This window comes from Xiphophorus hellerii, chromosome 21 (assembly GCF_003331165.1).
Source record: "Xiphophorus hellerii strain 12219 chromosome 21, Xiphophorus_hellerii-4.1, whole genome shotgun sequence".
NCBI classification, from domain to species: Eukaryota; Metazoa; Chordata; class Actinopteri; order Cyprinodontiformes; family Poeciliidae; genus Xiphophorus; species Xiphophorus hellerii.
Window position 1 is genome coordinate 3,680,480 of NC_045692.1, and position 21,823 is coordinate 3,702,302.

The window sequence follows — 21,823 nt, forward strand, 5'->3', positions numbered from 1 at the left end:
CCCTACAACGCCTGGGCATGCTCCTGATGAGGTGGCGGATGGTCTCCTGAGGGATCTCCTCCCAGACCTGGACTAAAGCATCCGCCAACTCCTGGACAGTCTGTGGTGCAACGTGACGTTGGTGGATGGAGCGAGACATGATGTCCCAGATGTGCTCAATCGGATTCAGGTCTGGGGAACGGGCTGGCCAGTCCATAGCTTCAATGCCTTCATCTTGCAGGAACTGCTGACACACTCCAGCCACATGAGGTCTAGCATTGTCCTGCATTAGGAGGAACCCAGGGCCAACCGCACCAGCATATGGTCTCACAAGGGGTCTGAGGATCTCATCTCGGTACCTAATGGCAGTCAGGCTACCTCTGGTGAGCACATGGAGGGCTGTGCGGCCCTCCAAAGAAATGCCACCCCACACCATTACTGACCCACTGCCAAACCGGTCATGCTGAAGGATGTTGCAGGCAGCAGACCGCTCTCCACAGCGTCTCCAGACTCTGTCACGTCTGTCACATGTGCTCAGTGTGAACCTGCTTTTATCTGTGAAGAGCACAAGGCGCCAGTGGCGAATTTGCCAATCCTGGTGTTCTCTGGCAAATGCCAAGCGTCCTGCACGGTGTTGGGCTGTGAGCACAACCCCCATCTGTGGACGTCGGGCCCTCATACCATCCTCATGGAGTCGGTTTCTAACCATTTGTGCAGACACGGAGGGCTCTGGCAGTGCTCCTCCTGTTCCTTCTTGCACAAAGGCGGAGGTAGCGGTCCTGCTGCTGGGTTGTTGCCCTCCTACGGTCTCCTCCACGTCTCCTGGTGTACTGGCCTGTCACCTGGTAGTGCCTCCAGCCTCTGGACACTATGCTGACAGACACAGCAAACCTTCTTGCCACAGCTCTCATTGATGTGCCATCCTGGATGAGCTGCACTACCTGAGCCACTTGTGTGGGTTGTGGAGTCCGTCTCATGCTACCACGAGTGTGAAAGCACCACCAACATTCAAAACTGACCAAAACATCAGCCAGACAGCATAAGTACTGAGAAGTGGTCTGTGGTCCCAACTGCAGAACCACTCCTTTATTGTGTGTCTTGCTAATTGCCAATAATTTCCACCTGTTGTCTATTCCATTTGCACAACAGCAGGTGAAATTGATTGTCAATCAGTGTTGCTTCCTAAGTGGACAGTTTGATTTCACAGAAGTTTGATTTACTTGGAGTTATATTGTGTTGTTTAAGTGTTCCCTTTATTTTTTTGAGCAGTGTATATATATATATATATATATATATATATATATATATATATATATATATATATACACACAGAGGTATGGTTTTCTGTTTTTATTAGGACTTTTCATTGGCTTCCATTTATTTCTACATCCTGACTCTTATCCTACACCTAACCATTACCTCTAGATACAAAACCCTAAATCTAACCTAAACTCAACTTAAACTCAATTCACACCTTAGTCCTACACCTAACCCCTAAAATAGATGATCCTCATCCTCGTTTTACTCATCTGGCCTCTCTTTCCTAATCCGACATTTTGCTTCTACGTGTTTGGGTATTTGTTTGAGGGAAAAGTAGGAGGGTGGTAAAATATGGCCGCTGGACATGGCTTCTCACAGCTGGCTGGTCCCAACCCCCCTCCCTTCCACTTCCCCCATGATCTTCCCTCTTATCTAGCCCAGATCCTGGCCTTTCATCTGGGATAGAACCTGGGGGCTGCTTGGCTTCTGCTGGGGTTTTCAGCTCTTTCTCCTGCATACACACCAATACACTCCATTCCAGACCCCCTCCATGCACCGGCTCTATCTGGGAGTCCCAGATGAGCTTTGCTCTCACCTACATGGAAGATAACAAGCCCTATACGACTGTTCTTTCTCTCTGCTTGGTTTTCCTTAATACACTTCTGATCAGACTTTTGAAATCTTCAGCACAAAATAGCCAGTGAAGCTATGGCTTTTGTTTTCTACCGTTTAACACACAAATTACTTTTAAGCTTTAACTCTTTTTTTTGTTGCTGTGTATTTGGGTCCTGGCTGCTTTCAGGATAAACAGAGGGTGAAGTAAATAGTTTGACTGCAGATTGAGTATTAGTGAGACAAGGTGGAAAGTGAATTCATCATAGACCCATTTTACAGCATGTCCTCTGCATGCTGTAAAATCTCAGAAAGGCTCGTTCAGCCGCACTAAATTGCATTACCAGCTAACAATTGGGCCGTTGTTTTAACTGATCAGCCCATTAGGCAAGTGCTTGTCCAACTCTTGATGTGACCCAGGTCCAGGTTGAAATTGGTGTTTTTGTCCGTTTACGACCATCCCATTCCATTCTGCTCCAGGTGGATCCCTGGTCTGCCCTCCTGCTCAACCCTGACCCGTTTCCAGCCTAAACAACAGATTGTCACCTCTCACCCTGTTGCCTTTACCTGATAATATGTCTCTCTGGATCAGCCCTCCCGTCTCTCCATCAGTAACCCTCTCCCTGGCTCCGACCTCTGACCTCGGGCATAACAGAGCATTTGGCGTTTCGAATCGAGCAGCAGATTGAGTAGCATCTGTGACCTCTCTGTGCAATTCTCTCCCAGCCATGCCATGTTATTATTTTTATTAGTTGAGGCTTCTCAAATCTACAGAACATTTAAAGCTTCTGTTCGGGTCAAGGCTTGTATATTGAAATGGCCAATTTGATCAAAAAGGTTGCTATGAAACAAATGAATTAAGCTCCAGGATAATTTCCTAGTTTGTTCTGTCTTTTTGGCACACGGTACAATCCTTAATTGGTGGTAAATCGAATTGACTGGATATGATTTGGTGAGCACACAGATGTGTCTCTGTTGATCTTCGAGGTCAAACTGTGTTGAGGAATGTGTGCTGGCCAGGGTTATGGAACGTCTCCAAACATCTCAAAGTGTTGTAAACAGACAGCGGTCAGTTGATTTACCTTTGAGGTCTGGAAGCGAAGAGAAGAACCAGCCACCCAGCCTGGGTAAGAAGGCAAGCGTAAAAGGAAACACTCCTCTCTGCTACTCGCGTCTTTCTTATTGTGTCATTATGAACTTGGTCATATTTTCACTACCTTTACATTAGCAATGAGAGCAGACTCTTGTCTGTCATTCCTTTTGCCTCATGTATCTTCTTTGGTTAACCACAAGATGGAGAAACTTATTAAAATTCTCATTAGGCTAATGGAAGCACATAGTAAGAAGAGCAACGTAATGGTTGCCTGGTGCCCAGACTGTCTGTTTTTAAAATGTAATACTGCTTGATGATTGATCTGTTCAGGGAAGTGAACAACTTGATGGAGCCTGAAGCAGTGTGGTCACCGACTGCACCAGCACTCTTTCTGAGATTCTGCTGGAAGAAAGTAAAGATTATTCCAGAAAATGCCTCTTCATTCCAGGCCTGAGGCGTCTTCAGGCCATCAAGGTGGGATCTGTGAAACAACTGAAGCAGTACTTGATGTTCTGTTCATCAAGTACATCAAAATCGGTTTCTGGAAGTTGAGTAACTGGGAATGTCTTCTGCATTAACAATCACATCCGCAAAATTCTGACCAATCACACAATATTTTTTTCCATCCACAGGATGGCAAAAAGTTCATAAGGAGAATTGTGACAAGAAGGGGTGGATGACATGAGGCTAAGTACAAAATGATGCAATTTTCGTCTTACAACTGAGACACTGAGAATTTATTTGGGCAGTTCAACCCAACCAATCAGAGCCCTTGCAAGCAGTAGTCTGGTCTGCCTCCACATACTTTAGCAAAGGTGCCTCTTGACAAAAACAACTGCACTCTGGAGGTGTGATCAACTTTAGAACTGCTAAACAAAGTACAGGCAGTTTCATTATTGTCAAGTTTGCTTGTTGGCTCAATGGTGGTATAAAACTAGTAAGCAGCTGGTTGACCAATTGCCAACCAGGAGATCAATTGTCATAGTTTTAAAAAACTGGTTTAGGAGATGTTTTTCATCTGTGGCAAAAAGTTCACAGGGGGAATTATGAACCTTTTGAAAATGTGACTGAAAGGGACAGTTTTATTGACTGAGCAAAAGAAATAAGAGACTGCCCATCTCCAGTAGTCATTGGGAAGGAGATGAGATACTTAAGGACAATTTAGAGAGACCAGTTAACCCAACAGTCATGTTTTTAGACTGTACCTAAACCAACCTTACTAGTCAAAGTTAAATGCTTCTGTCACTGAATCAGGACCAGACTCCAGCAGCACCACTGACAAATCTCTCTTACTTTAGGGTTTGTTTAAAGTTAGAAACTTACCACACACAAATGGTAAATTGTGCTACATCTATCAAGATTAAGATTTAGATAATTTCACATAAGAAAGTTCCAAGTCATACCCCCTAAACTGTACCATCTCTCCTTCAGTGGATTGAGACAGATTTATTGAAGTTGAATTTTCTTCCGAGAGCCAAAAGTGACAAAAGTACTACGATCCTCCTGACTACTTCTCCAGCTGTTCATACACACCTTATTTTTCCATTCCTTAATGTCCAACGGTTTAAATTAACATTGGAGTGTTATTCAACATGCATGGCCTTTGCCCATCATCCCTCTTTCTATACTTGCATAAAACGCCCAGAGAAACACACATCCTGTGGTTTTTATTCCATTCCGTGTTCAGCCAAAGTCACAGTCAAACTAGAATTAACTGTCCGCACAGACGAGGAATATCTCCAGTTTTATGGAGTCGTAATGCGGTAGGGTACTGTATAAATAATCTGCCAGCACAAAAATACTTCCAGCTGTTAAACAATATGCCTGAGCGGTTTTTCTTTTCTTCTCATTCTTTTGAGTGAAAAGAATCCCTTTTATTTATTGAGGAATGATTGCTCGAATGTTTGCCTTTAGTAACACCTCCAGATTGTTGCTCCTTTTGCTGATTATTGTTTCAGAGCGCAGTTTGAACTTTGGCAGGACCACATGTTGCGATTGAACATTGGCTCAAAATGTGAAATTCAAGCCTTTGCCATTTTTTTTGACAATTAGGCCCTTTGAAGTTTACCTCTGTAATCTTCTCCTTCTTTTGATACGACGACGCTGTGTTGATACAATCGTCGGGAATTTCTCTCTTGTTTTTATAGCCATACCTGTGGCTTTTGATTGATGGATGGAAACTCTACGGTCGATTGAGATAATAAAGACTTGTGTAAAACCTCACTTTGAGGTTACTGTTTCCCTGCGGAGTTCAGCCGTATTCTGTATCACTGCTGTCAGAATGGCAGAACGGTGTGGAACTGCCTCACCCCCATTGCGAAAGCATGAAATGTTATTAGTGAACAAGGTAGGATAAAGTAAATTCTAGAGATTGTGTGAAACATCCTCGTTGCCTTCGGCCAGGTTGTAGAACTGGTCAGTGGATGGGGCGACGAAGAGGGAAGCCCCTCTTCATCTCCTAAAGATTCTGCCGCTGGGCAGCTTTCACGCACTGGCTGATTGTTCCAGGAAGTGGGGGGGACAAGAAGCCCCCTGCAGATCCTCAGCATGTATCGTGGCAGCATGCTGAGTACATATCAAAGGGGGCAGTCTGTCCTTAGCCTGGGGCAGAGAGGCTGTGCTGTGTGGGACCAGAGAGCCATGGATAATAGGACAGCTTGTCACACTTGTGAAAATCCATGATTTCTTTTGACGATGTATTTTATTGCTTTGTCTTGCTTGGCTTTCCACGTAATCAGACCATATAGTAATGGAAAAGTCACATATATACATTAAATACATTGTTATATGACCACAACATTCTGCAGCAGTGTCCATTATTTCCGATCTTTATCTTTGAACAGAGATTTTAGTTTGAATGATGCAGCATTGTTGGATAAAGATGCACTAATCCGAGTGGCCAGTTTCAATCTCCCCATATCAATATTTACCTAATTCTGATTTCACTTTTAAAAACTTTAATATAAAAAGGTACAGTTAGGCCCAAAATTATTCGTAGTCCTTGCAGATATAGGTTTAAACAGATCTTTTAGACATACAAATGTGTTTCTTCTGACTGAAAGTCATATTATTGTGGCCATTCAGGGTAAGTAGCATGAGACTGACAGAGAATCTGTGATGTTGAAGCGGGTGTCCAACCTCAAACTTTGGAGCTCATCACCAAAGAAAAATTGTTTTAAAAAAAACAGTGGAAATTCTAAGAAGGGTTGGATTGATATACAGAAAATAGACTTTTCAGTTGAGTTTTGAAACCGGTGCAAATTTGTCATATTTTAATATAATGCCATTATGCTTTTTTTTCTAATTTAATTCTCCTTTTACATACTTCAATCTTTTAAGAGTCAAATGTCTCATTTACTATCAGACACCAACTTCTTGAATTGAATGTTACAGCAACGTTGCTGTAATGCTTTTCTGAATGTCTGAATGAACCCCAGGCATGACTCAATATGTCATAGCATCTAGCTTCTTGTGTTGCTTAAACATCCCACTAAAGTTAGACTCTTCCTTCAGTAACAGCTTCCACTCTGAAGAGCGTGGTCATTTCTACTGCTACATTTAGCACTTGGGTATTCACAAATTGGAAAATCCTGGAATTTTTCAGTTTCCCACCCTAACTGGCCAAAAACATTGGCTGAAAACCTGTTGTCTTGCTAGCTGCTATTTTGATGCATTTCTAATATTGATTTTAATGTGAAATGGTGTTAATGGTGTTGATGCTTTCAAGTGTTGTCCAGAATTTGGCAGTATAGCTAATGTAAGAAATGATTTTCTTTTTTCTATGTGTTTCAGTTGGTTGCAAGTGATCCATCCCATCAGATGAAGAGCCTTCAGTTCCGGAGCATTGCTCCCAAGGCCCCAGCTGTGGTGCCGTCAACCTCCCCTTTGGCCCCATCCTGCCAGCCTCTATCAGCTCTACCTGAGGCGACTACTGCCTCTAGCCCCAAGTCCATCCTCGTACCCACACAAAACTATGCACTGATGCAAATAGCAGGTCAGGATGGAACATTCTCCCTGGTTGCACTCCCACCTTCTGTCTCCTCTCAGACGCCACAGCAACAAACCCAGTCAATCCAGAAAAACCTCAAGTTACCCATACCCAGATATCCATCGGCGAGAAGCAAGAGGAGCTCAGAAAAGGTCAAATCACCGATTGCTGTAAGTACAAAAGCAGCTTTCAACGTTCCTGTACTGCCTCAGACCAAGTCAGTGGGGAGTGGAACATCTGCAGTGTCAAAGCTAAAGCTAGAAGAGACTAAGCACACAAGGGAAACCACAAAAGAATCTTTAGAAAAGGTATTTCTGATTGACCCAGCCTCTTCTGACATCTCTGTCACTGCCGTATTACCAGAGAAGGCTCTCCTCTGTCCTGGTTCTAAGTTAGAGCAAACGGCAGATGGCAGTGAGCGACCTGCTTCAGCAAGCCTTGTTCAGAACCTCCATTACTCTTCTGCAGCGTCCTCAAACTCTACAAGCAACCCCCCTGAGGAAACTAAGACCACAGTGGGATTGTGCCAAACTAAATCGACTGCTGCTCAGCCTCAGGGCAGTATCACTGTTTTGTCACCAGCCATCTTCAGTAAAGCAGTTCAGATTATTCCTTCACCACCTAAGGGTAAGCTACCCATTCTGCCTTATGCTAAAATAAAGAGCTCTCTGATACCAGCTGCAAAGCTCAGCAGTTTGTCCCCAGAGAGAAAAGGCTTCTGTGGACAGGCAGGGGTCTTCACTTCTGGAGATACTACGTCCAAGAACATGGAGAATGCCGACGTCTTGAGGCAAAACCCGGTGCTGAACTCCAAACCCTCACTGGTTCCTGTTACTCTTCAGAAGCCACCTGGCAAGAAAAGAGGAAGGAAGAGAAAGACAATGGAAGACATCTTGGCTTTTGAAGCCAGAAAGAAGAGGTCTTTGTCTTTCTTTCGTAAAAGGGTCCCTGAAAAACCTCCAGCAGTAATTCCAGGCTTCAAACAAAAAGAAGTTGATATTTCCAAGAAGTACCGAACTATCCGACCCAAGCCCATGTTGGTTATGGAGACGGTTCCACAACTGGTGAGCTTGCCTACATTAGCACCAGATGGCCAAGAACAGGAGCTCTTACTTGGTCACCAACTCTCCACATCTGCCACAACCAAGGCTCTGGACTGTTCCCCCCAAACGGCTCCGGTGACCCTTCACCTGAGAGCCGGTTCCAACCCAAAAGTGTTCATTGGCAGCCGTCCGCTCCACCGCTGCTCAATCTGCAACCGCTGTTTCCAGTTCAAGCACCACCTCCAGAACCACATGAACACTCACACAAATAGTCGGCCCTACATCTGCCCCCTGTGCCGCAAAGCATACGCTCACAGAGGTAGCCTGAGCACTCACATGAAGCTTCATCACTCTGAAGTACGGCCGCGCCGATCTCTGTGTTGTGAGTTCTGCGACAAGGTCTTTGGATATGTGGGGGTGTACTTCCGTCACCTGAGGGAGGTCCACAGGGTTGTGCTGACCGTGGAGCCCTCAATCAGTCGTCATGAGGATGATGTGTCTTTGGAGGGGTAAGGTAACTCTTGGATAGCTATTGAACATGTGCAAAGCCTCTTGACCTTTTAGCTTGAAGCAGATTGATTGCCTGATTAAGCATTTTCCCTTTTTCTCCCCAGAACTGTCTCTCCGGAGCCGTCGGACGAACAAGATCGGGAAGACCCTGTAGAGCTGCAGATCAAATGCGGCCGATGTCAAGCTACCACTCCCACCTTTGCTGACATGAAGATGCATTTGCTGTATGTACATGAGGAGGAAGTCCACATCCGTGCCCATGACGGTGTGGCCCAATGTGTCGGCCGCGAGGTCGAGAACGAGCTGGTAAAGCACGCCGCTCACTACTGGCGCCAGCTGAACGAGAAGCGCAACCTGGTGAAGTGCGGCAACTGTGACGAGGAATTCTTTTCCTTCTCCAAACTTAAGAAGCACATCATGTCCCACCACCGTGTCAGGGACGGGGACGGCGACGAACCGAGATCGACCTCTCCTGAGAACGGCAGTGACTTGGGGGTTCTGGCTGCAGGGGCGGCCTTTAACTGTGTGCTTTGCAGTAAGGTGCTGGACACTAAGGAGTTGATTATGGAGCACTGGAGAAGTCACCATCACTGTGAGCAGCCGGTCCTGCTGTGGGACGCCCTGAGCTCCTACTCTGGACAAGAAGAGGGGGAGGTGGACGGAGACTTAGACACTCCTTCTCCAAGCCCACATTAAGCGTCTGAACGGGCGAGGCCCTTATCGTAGCTCCTCCTCATACTCACTCAGTCCTAACAATCAGCAGCACAGGGATGGAGAGTTTCTCTTAGGTCTTTTGAACTCTAGTTTGGTTTTTCACATGGTTAGACAAGGCATAAGAAATGAAAGTGTCTGATGTTGCAAGTCGTAAGAGATTCTCTCACCAATTCACTTATAGAAACACGATCATTTTTATTTTTCTGATTGCACTGTTCTGTTCTGTGAATTTGGAGGTATTTAAATACTGTTTAAAATATTTTTTCTACGTTTTATTTAAATGTTATTGTGGCTAATATTTAATCCAACTGACACAACTGTTAACTAATTAAGGGTCTTTTCACCCTTTAACTAATCTAACCATGCAGATCATTGGTTCATTTTGTGCTGGAGTTCTCCTCATTTAGTTTTGTCACCCGACATCTGCTGAGTGGTGATTAGAGGAAAACTGGCTGCATCAGTGGTCTTTTGTTAGCTCTGTTAGCATCCTGACCCGTCATCAAAAGTCATATTTTTCATAAATGATGTCTCTTGGAAAAGCTTTGAGCACAACCAACACAGTGTGTTTAAAAAGTCTGCATGGTTAGATAAAACTTAGAGCAAGTGACGAGGTAAAGATCACATGACTGTAGGACATCGTCTACTTATTGTGCTGGCTGACAGTTTTCTCCATTGGCTTTTGGTCATCAAAGATGAAAAGAAATGAGTGTTTGTACAATCCTCCGATGTAACATTTTTCACGGAGTCAAAAAACGACATCTGTCATCGAGCTCCGTGTTTTGAAGGGTCCCGTTTCTATTAAGACCCATGAAGGAAAGATTTTTGTAAACAGCACCAAGTGACATCCTCGTGGCCTTTAAAGAAACATAGAAAAGAAAAGCAGAAAGTGTTCATGAGGCTAATCGTTACTATGACTCCCTTTAGGCCTGTTTCAGTCGATTAATGCCTGTGTGTGTGTGTATTCTGTGATATGCCAGGGTCTATTCAAAGTAGTGATTGTTGAAATGAGTACTGTTCGCTGATTTTAGTAAATACGCAATGGATTGCCTAGCTGTTGTTGCCAGCTCTTGTATGCACCTGTGGAGTTTCGTGCACCCAGACTGAGTAGAGTTAATAGAAACTGTCGTTAAATCCAGAAGAATATGCTATTTTGTACTTTAGATTACTACAGAGAATATTTATGCTTGTGGTTGGTGATTACAGAACCAGCACTGAAACATTTTTGTTTTGTTTGCCGCATTATATTTTGGGGAAGGGGTGTTTTTTGGGGGTGTTTTTCCCTCAAGGGTTAGCTTGGATTTAATGAAGTGAGTCTTCGGAAGTTGCTTCCCCCGCCTGTGGCAGGAGGATGTGGTATGGAGTCGTGGAAAAGTGAAGGGCCGGTAGCGTCACAGTAGGAAAATATTGAGTAAAAACACCGCAGATTCATGGTGTCAAAATGTGAAACAAAAATATTTTACATGATCTAATTGCTGTTTTGTAAAACAAAGAAGCACTATTTATTCCTTCTGCTGCTAGAGACTTAAAAAGAATATTAGGGGGGCTAGAAAAATTGTTTTAGCAGTGCTCCAATTGCAGTTTCCTGGCTATTGACCAATCTTTAAATCTTGTTTATCTAAAAAGTTGCTAAATACAGCCACAAAGTGGTTCATTGGAAATAGTGGGGTGAGTATTGTTAGCCGCGCACATGCGGACGTGACCTGGCAGAGCAAAAAGGGGTTAGCGGCTGATTTTCAGACCTTTCCAGAGGTAATCAAGATCGGTGAATAAGCTTGGTTTGTCAATCTCCCAAAATTAAGAAAGTCTGGGCCAAATTATCGGTGCGTCTCTAGATTATTTGTGACCTTGAATCTATGAATCAAGCCACAATGTGGAATAAACACTCATAATTTCCTTTTGATTTTCAAGTTCTTGTCGAGCAAAAGGTCACCCTTTTTGTTCTTCTCTCTCTAAGTGAAGCTCTGAGTTGATCTTAACTGATTTAATTTGTTGCTGCAGGTTGTTTTAAAAACACGCTGCTCGGCGCTTTACAGCGAACTATACTTTTGCACCTGGACCTTCGGTTTCATGAGCAGAAGTATTGCCAGATGACTATATTTTTGTCTTTTTTATAAGCAAGGGAAGAAGTTTAGCAGATGATGAGTAATCCACAACAACAGGTGAGAGAGGGAGTTCTGAAACTTTGTAAAAGCATCGGTATACCTTAATCCCAACAACAAATTCTTTTATTTGAAGTATTTGAAGGTTATCAGCTAATCTGGCTTGTTGTGTCCCACAGACTAATATTTCGCTAGTGCATCTGACTATCTGTTATAGATAGGGCATCTGTTACTGCCAACTTCATATAATCTCACTTCAAAAAACCCAAACTATCCCTTTAATGTCCCGTTTCATGGTTGGGTTGGCATTATTACACAATATGTAGCTCTGTTACCATATGTCTGTGTTTATGTTTCATATAAAAAATAGTTCCCAGGGTCAAGTGAATGTACCTGAATGTTTAAAAAAAAAAAAAAAACCAAAAGTAAATATATATTAAAAATATATGCTATATAGACATTATTCTATGGATAGATACCTTGAGATATATATTGAGAAGAAAATATCTATATTTACAGAGTCACTAGTGAATCAGCTGCTTTGTTCTGTCCACATGGAAGAGTGCAGGTGCAGATATGATTACGACAAAAGCCATGCAGAGCGGTCTTTGTGTCCGGGCCGAGGCCAAAGCACCGATGGGGGTCGGCTACAGTAAGCTCCACTGTGGGGGTCATCGGTGAGTTGTCCTTTATTTTTTATTTTTTTTCTCAAGCCCTTAAACATCAGGCAGGAAGTGACAGAGTTCAGGGTCAGTCTCTTCGTTCCTCAGCAACAGGAGGAATACGCGCCACTGTCGGCACGCGCTTGGAAATGGAAAAACTCATGTTTTATTCACTTTAACACACTGATGGTCACCCGGGTAAATAAAAAAAAACAAACTAAACAAAGGAAGGAAAAAAGACTGAAAATGTTTTGTGCTTGTGACTGTTTGTGCACCTGAAGAACCTGATGTGAGAATAAACGTTGTTCGTTGATGATGTCGTGTTGTTCTTTAAGGTGACAGGAACAGACTTTCGCAGGTTGAAATGTTTTTCTGTCACTTTTTCTGTCACTTTTTCTTCTCCTTTAGCAACCTACAGCTGTGCACTGCTAAGTTATCAGAGGCCCTTACTAAACTTCATAATTCTGTTTGGTGAAAACAAAAGCAGTCATCTCTGGTGATTGGTTCAGATGAGGTAAGTGACAAGTAGCCCAAAATACAGTGCCTTTAAAACGCCGTGGAACAGGTTAGCAGTGATTCCCAGGTTTTACTCAACATTCACCCCAAACAGAGTCTGACTCTGCTGCCAACAGCTGGCTGGTTGTTGAGTCACTTCAGCGTTTCACTCAGAGGTGTGAATGGAAACGTAAAACCCCGGAGATCCTTCAAAAACATTAGGTTAGTGTACAGGATGCTGCATGTAGAGCATTTACAGGCAGATATTTATTAGTAGTAGTGGAGTGTTATTCACATTTTCAATAACTCGAGATGTTCTATAGCAGTAATGTCCAAACTTTTAGTCAAAATTTTCAAATTCTAACTTCTAGCAGGCCACAAAATTCATTAAATCAAGAATGCAAAAATTATTTATTTTTATGATTATTTTTAAGTTTTACTTGCACAACATTTTAATGAAATCTGTGAACCATTAGAGATCCAGATATGAGCCTTTATTAAAAGAAATATAATTTCCAAAATGTTGTCTTTAGTAGTCCCATTGTTTAAATTTTTTTTTGACTTGTATTCACACATTGGATTCAACTTTTCTACAGATGAAAATCAAGTTTTTTTTTTTGCAAATGTTACATCCACTGACCTATAGGGGGCAGTGGACCTTTGCTCCTTTTTTGTTTGCAGGCTTACTGTCACACCTGGAATCACTTCTCATCAGGGCAGTGCAAAAAATGCGCCAGTAGCTGTGTTTCCGTTGACCATATCGCGCAATTTGTAATTTTGAAAATACATTTGTTTAATGGAAACTTTTCAATTTCAAAAAGCCTTGTTTTTGATTAAACATTTGGCACTACGATGAGATGTCGGGGTTTTTTTTTTCTTTTTTTTGGTTGTGTCGAAATTGATTTATTTCACAAAACTGCGATGGAAATGTTTTTTGATCAACACCTGGATGTTTCCACTGGCATTAACCACAAAGAAATGAACAATAGGAAGTAGTAGGAGGATGATGGCGCAACATGTTTCTTATCACGTGAACAAATGGATTCGCACGAGATTTTAATCGCATTTCTTATTTAATGGAAACACCTCAATTGCATTATATTGTGTTCTTCTACATTGGCGGAATATTGACAAAGATTTGCATACATTGGTAATTGAAACGCGGCTCCTGGTCCGGTGCCGGGCATTTCTGTGTTTAACTCTGAACAGAGTACTCAGTGTTGTAGCAAATTCTGTTTAGGTCATGTTGACATTTGAACTCTTGCATGTTAGAAAGTGTTTAGATGGGCAGCTTGGTAGGGTTTCTCTGCCATTTTCTTCCCTGTCTTTGTGGCCAGCCAGAGTTTCGAAATTGTAGTTTTTGTGTTTTTTGTTCAGACTTCAGATTTTTGTTTTTGACCTCGAAGAAGTTTATTTTTGTTTGTTGATTTGGCTTGGGAAACCCTGAAGTCGTTTTACTTCCCTTGTGTCAGTAAGGCCCTGAGCCAGTGGACTAATGGAAAGTAAATGACTGGCTTTACTTTTAATCTACTATTTGTGTTACACCCTACACTCACTCAAAGGGTTGTAACAGCAAAAACAGAGAAAGTAACCAAAGCTAATCATCTAATTTAGTAGCTTGTTTAGATTTTTATTCAGTGAAAACCCAATAAAAAGTAGTTTCAAGAAGCTTTCTTCCACTTTGTTCCACTAGGGAGGAGTGAGTGGAGCTTTGCGAAATTAAAGACATTTTTTATTAACGTTCAGGTCCAGGTTGTCTCAGGTTGACTGCTATGAGCACACCGAGTCCCTGGCAGCATGATGAGCGTGACACGTCTCAGTGGATCGTCCTTTGTACAGTTTTAACTGGGAATCCTAAATGAGCTTCCATCTCTTGGGCGACGGAGCCTGATTCTTCTGTCACCCTTTTTGACACGTTTTATAGTCAATATTCTCTTTCCTTTGCCCCGTTTAGGTTAAATGACAAGAGGCTGACAGGAAAGTTGATGTGACAGATTTTATTTAGGCTCTCGTGTCGTCTTGGCTGAGACGAATTGTTAAACCGGCGTGTTTTAACAGAAGCAAAAGGGAACAACAAACAGTGAAAGTGCTCAGAAAAAGTGTTTTAGAGCCTGATATTAACTGGAGAAGTGTGTGTGGGGTGAAGGAGGATCAAGCAAAGTGGGAGAAGCCAAGGGGCTGTTGGTAACCTACATCTGCCTCACCTCTGTGCTCCTCCCCCACTTAGCGGGCCTTCCATCTGCCTGATTTAGTGTCACGGTTCATTCAGATTCCATATACAGTGTAGGTGAGAACTTTAAATCTCCCGCTCTCAGTATTTTTAAAATAATGTTTTTTTAAAGGAGTATTTGGTTATTTTTTTCCCCCAATGTACAGCTATCATATAACAAACAGCTTGAAGTATCATGGAAAATATTTTTTTAAGAGTGTCCAAGTTTCAACACTCCAGCTGTGGATTTGAGATGGAAGATTAAAAACTTTAGTTTGTCCTTCCTTCATTTGTCCTGCGAAAGTTGAAGTTGTGATCCTCCGACAAGAACTCTCAAAAATACAGGCTGTGTGGTACAATGGCTTCATATTTAATGATCTGACTCCACTCACAACCGAGACGAATACAGTTCCCAGGAAATGGGGTGTTTGTCCCCTGCCGTGGTGTTCCACAGGCCCATCCCTGGCAGCCATTGCCACGCTGGTGTGGAATGCACATCTTCAGCTCTAATTGATTCGAAAGAGCACAACCTTGTATCATGAGGTCAAAGTGCAACGCCGGCATAATTCCTGCCGTCGCCCAAACAAACAACTCTCGACTTTCCGAGCATCCAGAGGGTTTGAAATGAGGGCAGGTCACCCCAGGGTGGCTTCCAGTTCTGGAAGAACGCAGATAATGCTGCCATGCGAGCACAAACCGGGTCTCAATCTAGTGTCGCCATCGCACCTCATCGCAGGCGCAGATAAAAAGGAGCTCGCTGTACAGTGATGCATATTTCCTTTTAATCAGAGCTAACGTGTAGCACAGCCTTCACAGTGCACTCCCACCTCGCTGTGGTTCTCAGGGGGGGACAGGGGAGATCAAAGCAACACCCCCAAACACACTCACACACACATACACCTCGCTTGTACATGATCAGGAGAGCTGGGGGCTGCTCTCCTTCTTTATCTCCGTCTTTGAGCAACACCCCCCTTCAAGACAGCTTTGGAAGTGTCGGGACCGAGCGAGAAAGCACGAGGGATTAATAGTGAAGCGCTCTAATTTGTACCTGTTCGGGTTTTGTTGTCTCTTCCACGGTTGACCCTGATTTCGCGGAGCTGGCAGGAATGAAACAAGAGCGTCAAACAACACGCAGGGACACTTGGAATAACAGAACTGGAGTCACATGGAGGGACACCAGGGGAGAGATTTATGGGACAGTAAAAATGTGACCCACACTGACCACAGATGTTTTTGTGAACCACTTAGGTGGGGTGAAACCTGAGTCCTGCTCGCAGACTCAGGCTAATTGAAGGCCCCCTCATTCACCTTCTGAAGCCGTTTTTTTCTCAATGCACTAACAGCCGTGACGCTTTGGACCGCATGCGGACTTTGACAGCGATACATGCGCACCTTCATCAAAAGTAATTCAACTCTACCCAGTGACAGAGCCCGGGCATACAAATCGGTTGCCCCACATCTACGAGTGCCTCCCTGAAGATGTCTTTCGATGAATCTGGAGACCTGGATCCGCCCTTCTCTTCTTCTGCTGCCTCTCGGTCTCGGGTTTCAACGCAGCGACCTGGCTCTCCTCACCCTCCCAGATTAGTCATCTAATGAGCAGCAGTGCTGATCAGGTAAATAATTGATGGCGGGGCGGCTTGGAGAAAGCCATCGATCCAAGCGGGGCTGCAGCTCTAAATGGAGCAGAGAAAGAGGCGACTGGGGAGGACAAGAAGCCGTAGATTCTTCGCTGTAATGCTGTTTGCTCTATTGGCCAGATGGGATTCAGATCCAAGAAACCATCCTTGACTAAAGAGCTTTACCAATCAAAATCAAAACCGTTGCATAGAATAGTCGAAAACTGTAAACGGACCTTCAGAAATTTCAATCTAAGAGGTTGACAATCAGGTTTCATCTTTGCTTCCACTTTACCATTATGTAGGCTACGATTTTTGGTCTGTGTCCACTTGTCTGAACTCAGTGGTGCTTGACTCAGCTCTACGTGGTTCAATCAGTTTTCCACTAGTAATGGTTTCTTGGTACCAGTCCCTCTTTCAGAACCTACTTTGATGGGATTCTACATGTGTAGAGTTAGGCTGATGTTAAAAGACTGTTTGTTACTGATTGGCTTGAGGGTGGAGTCATTGGTTGCGTCACAACAGCGACTCCCTCCCGACTGGTATTTGTAAAAACTAACCATCGCAATAGACGACCCCAACCATTAGAGCTGTCACTCAATCGTAACTCCATTTTTAGAACCTACTTTTCTGGAGTTCCAAGTGTACGGAGTCGGGGATAAAATGCTATGTCAGAAGACTGTCGGTCACTGATTAGCTAGGAGTTGAATTCATTGGTTGCATCACAAGAGCGACTTCCCTTACAAAGGTGGTCTCAAAGTGCATTCTTCAAGGGCTACAGTCCTGCAACTTTTAGATTTCTCTTGTCCTACACATTTGAATTCAATGGCTAAATTGCCTCACTAGCAGGGAGTGAAGCTCTACAAAGCTCTGCTAATGAGCTAATTTTGGAGGCAGGTGCGCTGAAGCAGAGAGACATCTAAAAGTTGCAGGACTCCGCCCCTCCAGGCACGTGGTTTGAGATTTCTGCTTACAATAATCTACTTTACAGAATTTTTTATTTCTCTTCCATGTAATTTTTAATACAGCTTACATTCTCAATTGTTGCATAGTGTTTGTGTAAGGAACCGATTACATCATACGTCTTTCTGAACTCTGGGGCCATCTGAGTGTATGATGACCCCACCCATTACAGCTGTTGTTCAGTGGCAATGAAGAACAGCCCAAACTGTAGAGTTGAGCTGAGTTGGGCTGCGCTGATCAGTGCTAGTGGAAAAAAGCCTTTATTTATGTGCTTGTGGTTCTAAAGATGAAGACTTTGAAGGTCATCCTTTAAAGTTAACCATGTTTCATAAAGATGTGCACTTTCATAGTGAATTTTCCACTTCACACCTACATGCTAAGTCCCTGGACAACCTGACAGCCTGGTTTTAATGCGTCCAGCCACATGGGATTTTGAAAACTATCCCTCACTGTAGCACCTAAACATTCCTCATCAATGCTTGAAAGCTTCGACAGATGCAAACATTTGACATTGCTTTGATCTCTACGCAACCGGAACATCAGATCCGCTTTGTTTGCAGGTCACTCAACTCAATAAATGGGACAGTTTATTCTCACACGGAGCTGATGGAATGTCTGTCGGTGACATTGCTCGAAGTCAGACCTCCTTTTTCCATGATGCTTCACTGGGAAATCCGCTACAGGGTTGCTGCTCGTTGCCTTTTGGTCCAGATGGTCAAGAGCTCCCAGCGTTCCGCGGGCTGGGCGCCGTCCGCCTCAGGGGGAGGCCTGCCATCTGCTCCTGTCCTCTCCTCTCTACTCGTATAACTCACCGTCTCAAGTCCCGGAAGTGCTGTGCATAAAGCCTCGCGTCTGTCGGATTACCTTCCATGCTCCTCTATGGCTGATTAATACCTACAGTGGGTTGTCTGTCCTGTCTCAAGCTTTTTCCTGTTAGTCGGTGCCTCGTCTTCATTCCTCAGTCTCACAGCGGCTTCTATGTCTGCCTTTGTGTGTGTGTGTGTGTGTGTCCAATAGAATTCAAACAAGACAGAGAGCATCTTTCTGTAGTCATTTTAGCTCCGGGGAACGTGGTGAAACGACCGGATGTTCATCCCACTCTTTGCCTTTGGGGAGCTGCGTCTGCCTGAGCCGTAACCTACATTTACTGATCACTCTTACACGTAAGGTTAAACGAATCAGACCTGCTGGAGGACGAACAGATCCTTCAAACACACACACACACACACATGCACACACATAGCAACCATCAATGCAGACACTCCACACACACACACACACACCAACAAGGAGGTTTCTGTTTGCTGTAGCGCAAGAAAAGCTAACAAGGTCAGCAAGTGAGCAGGCATCTGAATGTGTAATTAATTTATTTAGTCTGGCTCCAAGGAGCCATGGGCGGGGACTAATAAGAGGAGGGGAGCTGTTCTGTGGAGAACAGAACATGGGAAGGAAAACTGAGATTCGTCTTCAGGAGGCCCAACATTTCCCCTTTTGTTTCTTTTCTCCAACAACCAGAATTAAAAGAGGGCAATGGAGAAGTATCCACCATGGTTTTGACAGCTCACCTACTGTAGCTCATGAATGCGAGGCGCGATGCTGTGGACGGTCGATTGGCCAGACGAAAGCAGGCGGGTCTTGGCGTGATGCGTCTTATTTCTTTAAGGAGAATCATACCACAGAATGGGTTCAATTTTTAAAAGTGAAACACGAAGAAATACTCTCCCCACCTCCACTCCTCTGTCCCTCCTGCCCACCCCGCGACAGTGACTCTAGCTGGGATCCACTCACCGTCTCCCCCTTGGGGAAGACCGCCATCCGACTCGGGTCGTCAGAATCAATTATCCTCATCCCCCCTTTTTTCTCCTCGCCAGCGTTTACATGACTCACATTTTTGAGACCCGTTATTTTTCTCCTTCCTTCTTTCCTTACCATGCGTCTTCACGGCAGACTCGGCCCCCTCCCCGCCGCACCGATCCAATGCTTATCCCATGCTTAGGGGCTGAAAACAGCACTAGATGATAAATCTGTGGCGATGTACTGTAGAAGAAAATGAAATGAAGGGAAAGAGAAAGGAGGCCTGGAGGCTCAGCAGTACAGACTGCTCAGCACAGCAGAAATTTTGAGAAGAATAGCCTGTCCTGGAAGGATGGAAATGGAGCAAGGGTGTAACCATACTTCAACCGAAGGGTTGAAATGAGCTCACATTGGCGTAGTTGTGCAAACAAAATTGCATCATTTTGTACTCAGGGAGGCGTCTTCCTTCACTTCTCGACACCGGACTGTTTTGCAAAGAGCTCTTTGTGACATGTTGTGTGATTGGTCAGAGGTTTTTGCTGCAGTATTGATGTTTCGCTTGAACTAGTCCGCTTTCACTATCTGGTATCTTTCTTATACCAGCATTTCTTCAGCTATACTAGTAAAATGAAAACTGAAATGCATTCATTAAAGGTAGCAGTAGAAGGAAGCCAAAGTTTACATCAAGGTTTCGCTGTTAAACCTTGATGTAAGGTTTACATCAAGGTTTAATCTGCTGGTTATCCAAGGAAAACCAGCAGATTGCAACAAGTCGTTGACATGCAGCCTTCTCTCCTCCTGTATGACTATGTAGCAACAGAAGACGATCACTTGCGATGTCGTTTAATTTAAAGCAAATCTTCGCACTGAGAATGCATGTAGTGATAGTGAAGAGGAAAAAGTCTTAACAGGAAGAAACCTCCAGCAGAACCAGTACCAGAACCTGGCTCAGTATGAGCAGACCTCTGCTACGACCAACTGGAGGTTTGAGAAGAAAGAGCACAATGCACGAGAAGAAACAGAGTGAAGTAAAAAAAATTTTTTTTTTTAACGTGTCTGGCAGTGTGGCTCCCTGAATTACTGTCGTAATTCTGGAAAGTAGAAAATTATCAGGAGAGGAGAAGTGTTCCGTTGTTTTGGGGACCAAAATTGCAACCAGCTGTTACATTTACAGCTGGTTGTTCAAACAAACAAAACCCTTTGAACATGTTCCCCTCCTTGCCTGTGGTGGCGCTGCACCAAGAACCGTTGAAGGAAACGACATGAAAACCTCTGAAGACACTGAGCACAACTTCCTTCTTCACAAAATGTAAACAAAAATGGAGAGGCGTCAAATTTTAGAGGCTGTGCTGTTTCTCTTTTGTCTTTGGTTAAAGACCACCAGTCACTTGCAATAGACATGTGGATTTGTTTTAGTTGTGCCCAGAATGATCTGCACTTAAGGCCGCATCCTTCTTGTGGAGCGCTCGCTGGTCCACTTAGCATTCACATATGCAGAGTTCACTTTCAGGTTTTAGACAGACCAGAGTTCACTTTTCTGGTCTGCATGAGAGTTCGTTTGCGCATTCACACCTCCCCAAATGAATGGTACTTTCCAGGCAAACAAACCAGAGTTTGATTAAAGTGAACTAAACAGGACTGGTGTGAATACACCCTTGAAGTCAGCAGCAGTTTCTCACAGAGTATCTTGAAGCTGGAGGCTGTTACCACATCCCTATGAACCAGAACTGTAAAAAATAAGCTCCGGTATTAAAACAAAGCAGATTCACATTGGGTCTGCCATGTTCAGTTGTTAAAGTAAAAGCCCAGGTATCATCCTGAGATGAAAACAACAGATCTGTGACCAGGGGGTGGATATGTGTCCATGAGGATAATCAATACCATGCTCTGCCGCGAGAGCAGAGTGAAAGAGACGTGCTGTATTTCTTCATATTTAATGCCTGACTGACTTTAATAGCTCACACACTCCATGTGCAGGGAGGAGGAAGAGTGCTTCAGCACCAACTCGCATCCACAGTCACCTTAAGAAACCCTTTCTGAGGCAGACCCGGAGTGTTTACCTGCCCCGATGAGTAACATAAAACACAAACAATGCTCGGTGTAATTGGCACTGATGTGCTTTAAAAGCCCTCCTCCTCCTCCGCAAACACCTGCAGCCCATGAAGCCCCCGCGACCCCCTGGGAAATCACACATTAGCATTTAGCTTTTTCATCTGCTGCACTAATCAGAGCCAAACGTTTCAATAATACAACACAGGAGCGGTTACGCAACCCGAAGAAAAGGGCCTGAGAAGGGGGGAGAAGGAACAGTCGGTACGGAGGTGTTTCCAGGGGGTTGCGCAGCATTTTGGCGCCCGGGCTTAATGCTCAGATGGATCTGGGTGGGGTTGAGGGCGAGCCAGTGACCTTAGCCGGACTCCTGCTTGTTTTACATGCAATAACAGCATGCTGAAATCTTTCTGATTTACCAACACACTCGTGCCTTTCCGAGAGCAGCTGCAAAGAGTTAACAGCTTCCAAACAATCTGGGATAAACAGAGGCGGAGGTGAGTCAGCGAGGCGGTGCAGCCGGGGTTTAGGGCCCAGTGTTAACACCGTGACCTCACAGATCAGGACAACACAGAGGAGGTTAACTGCTTCCAACTCTTAACTATACCCGCTGAGTTGTTGGTTGCAGTTTCTATGCAAGCACAATAACTTGCAGGTGAAAATCTGTTTACACGAAGCCAACTTTTCCTTCAAAGATATTTTTCACAAGTCCAAGAAAAGTCTTTGAGAGGCAA

General features: G+C 44.1%; 1 protein-coding gene across 1 annotated transcript in view; it reads left to right on the forward strand.

Annotated features, from left to right (window-relative positions):
• znf438 (zinc finger protein 438) overlaps nucleotides 1-12,276 on the forward strand; it is a 46,628-nt gene extending 34,352 nt beyond the window's left edge. The window contains exons 3-4 of the mRNA XM_032551384.1: nucleotides 6,737-8,484; nucleotides 8,590-12,276. Coding sequence (XP_032407275.1) covers nucleotides 6,764-8,484; nucleotides 8,590-9,181 — 2,313 coding nt within the window. The 5' untranslated portion in view covers nucleotides 6,737-6,763 and the 3' untranslated portion in view covers nucleotides 9,182-12,276. The remainder of the gene's footprint in view (nucleotides 1-6,736; nucleotides 8,485-8,589) is intronic.
• Nucleotides 12,277-21,823: the final 9,547 nt, after the last annotated feature.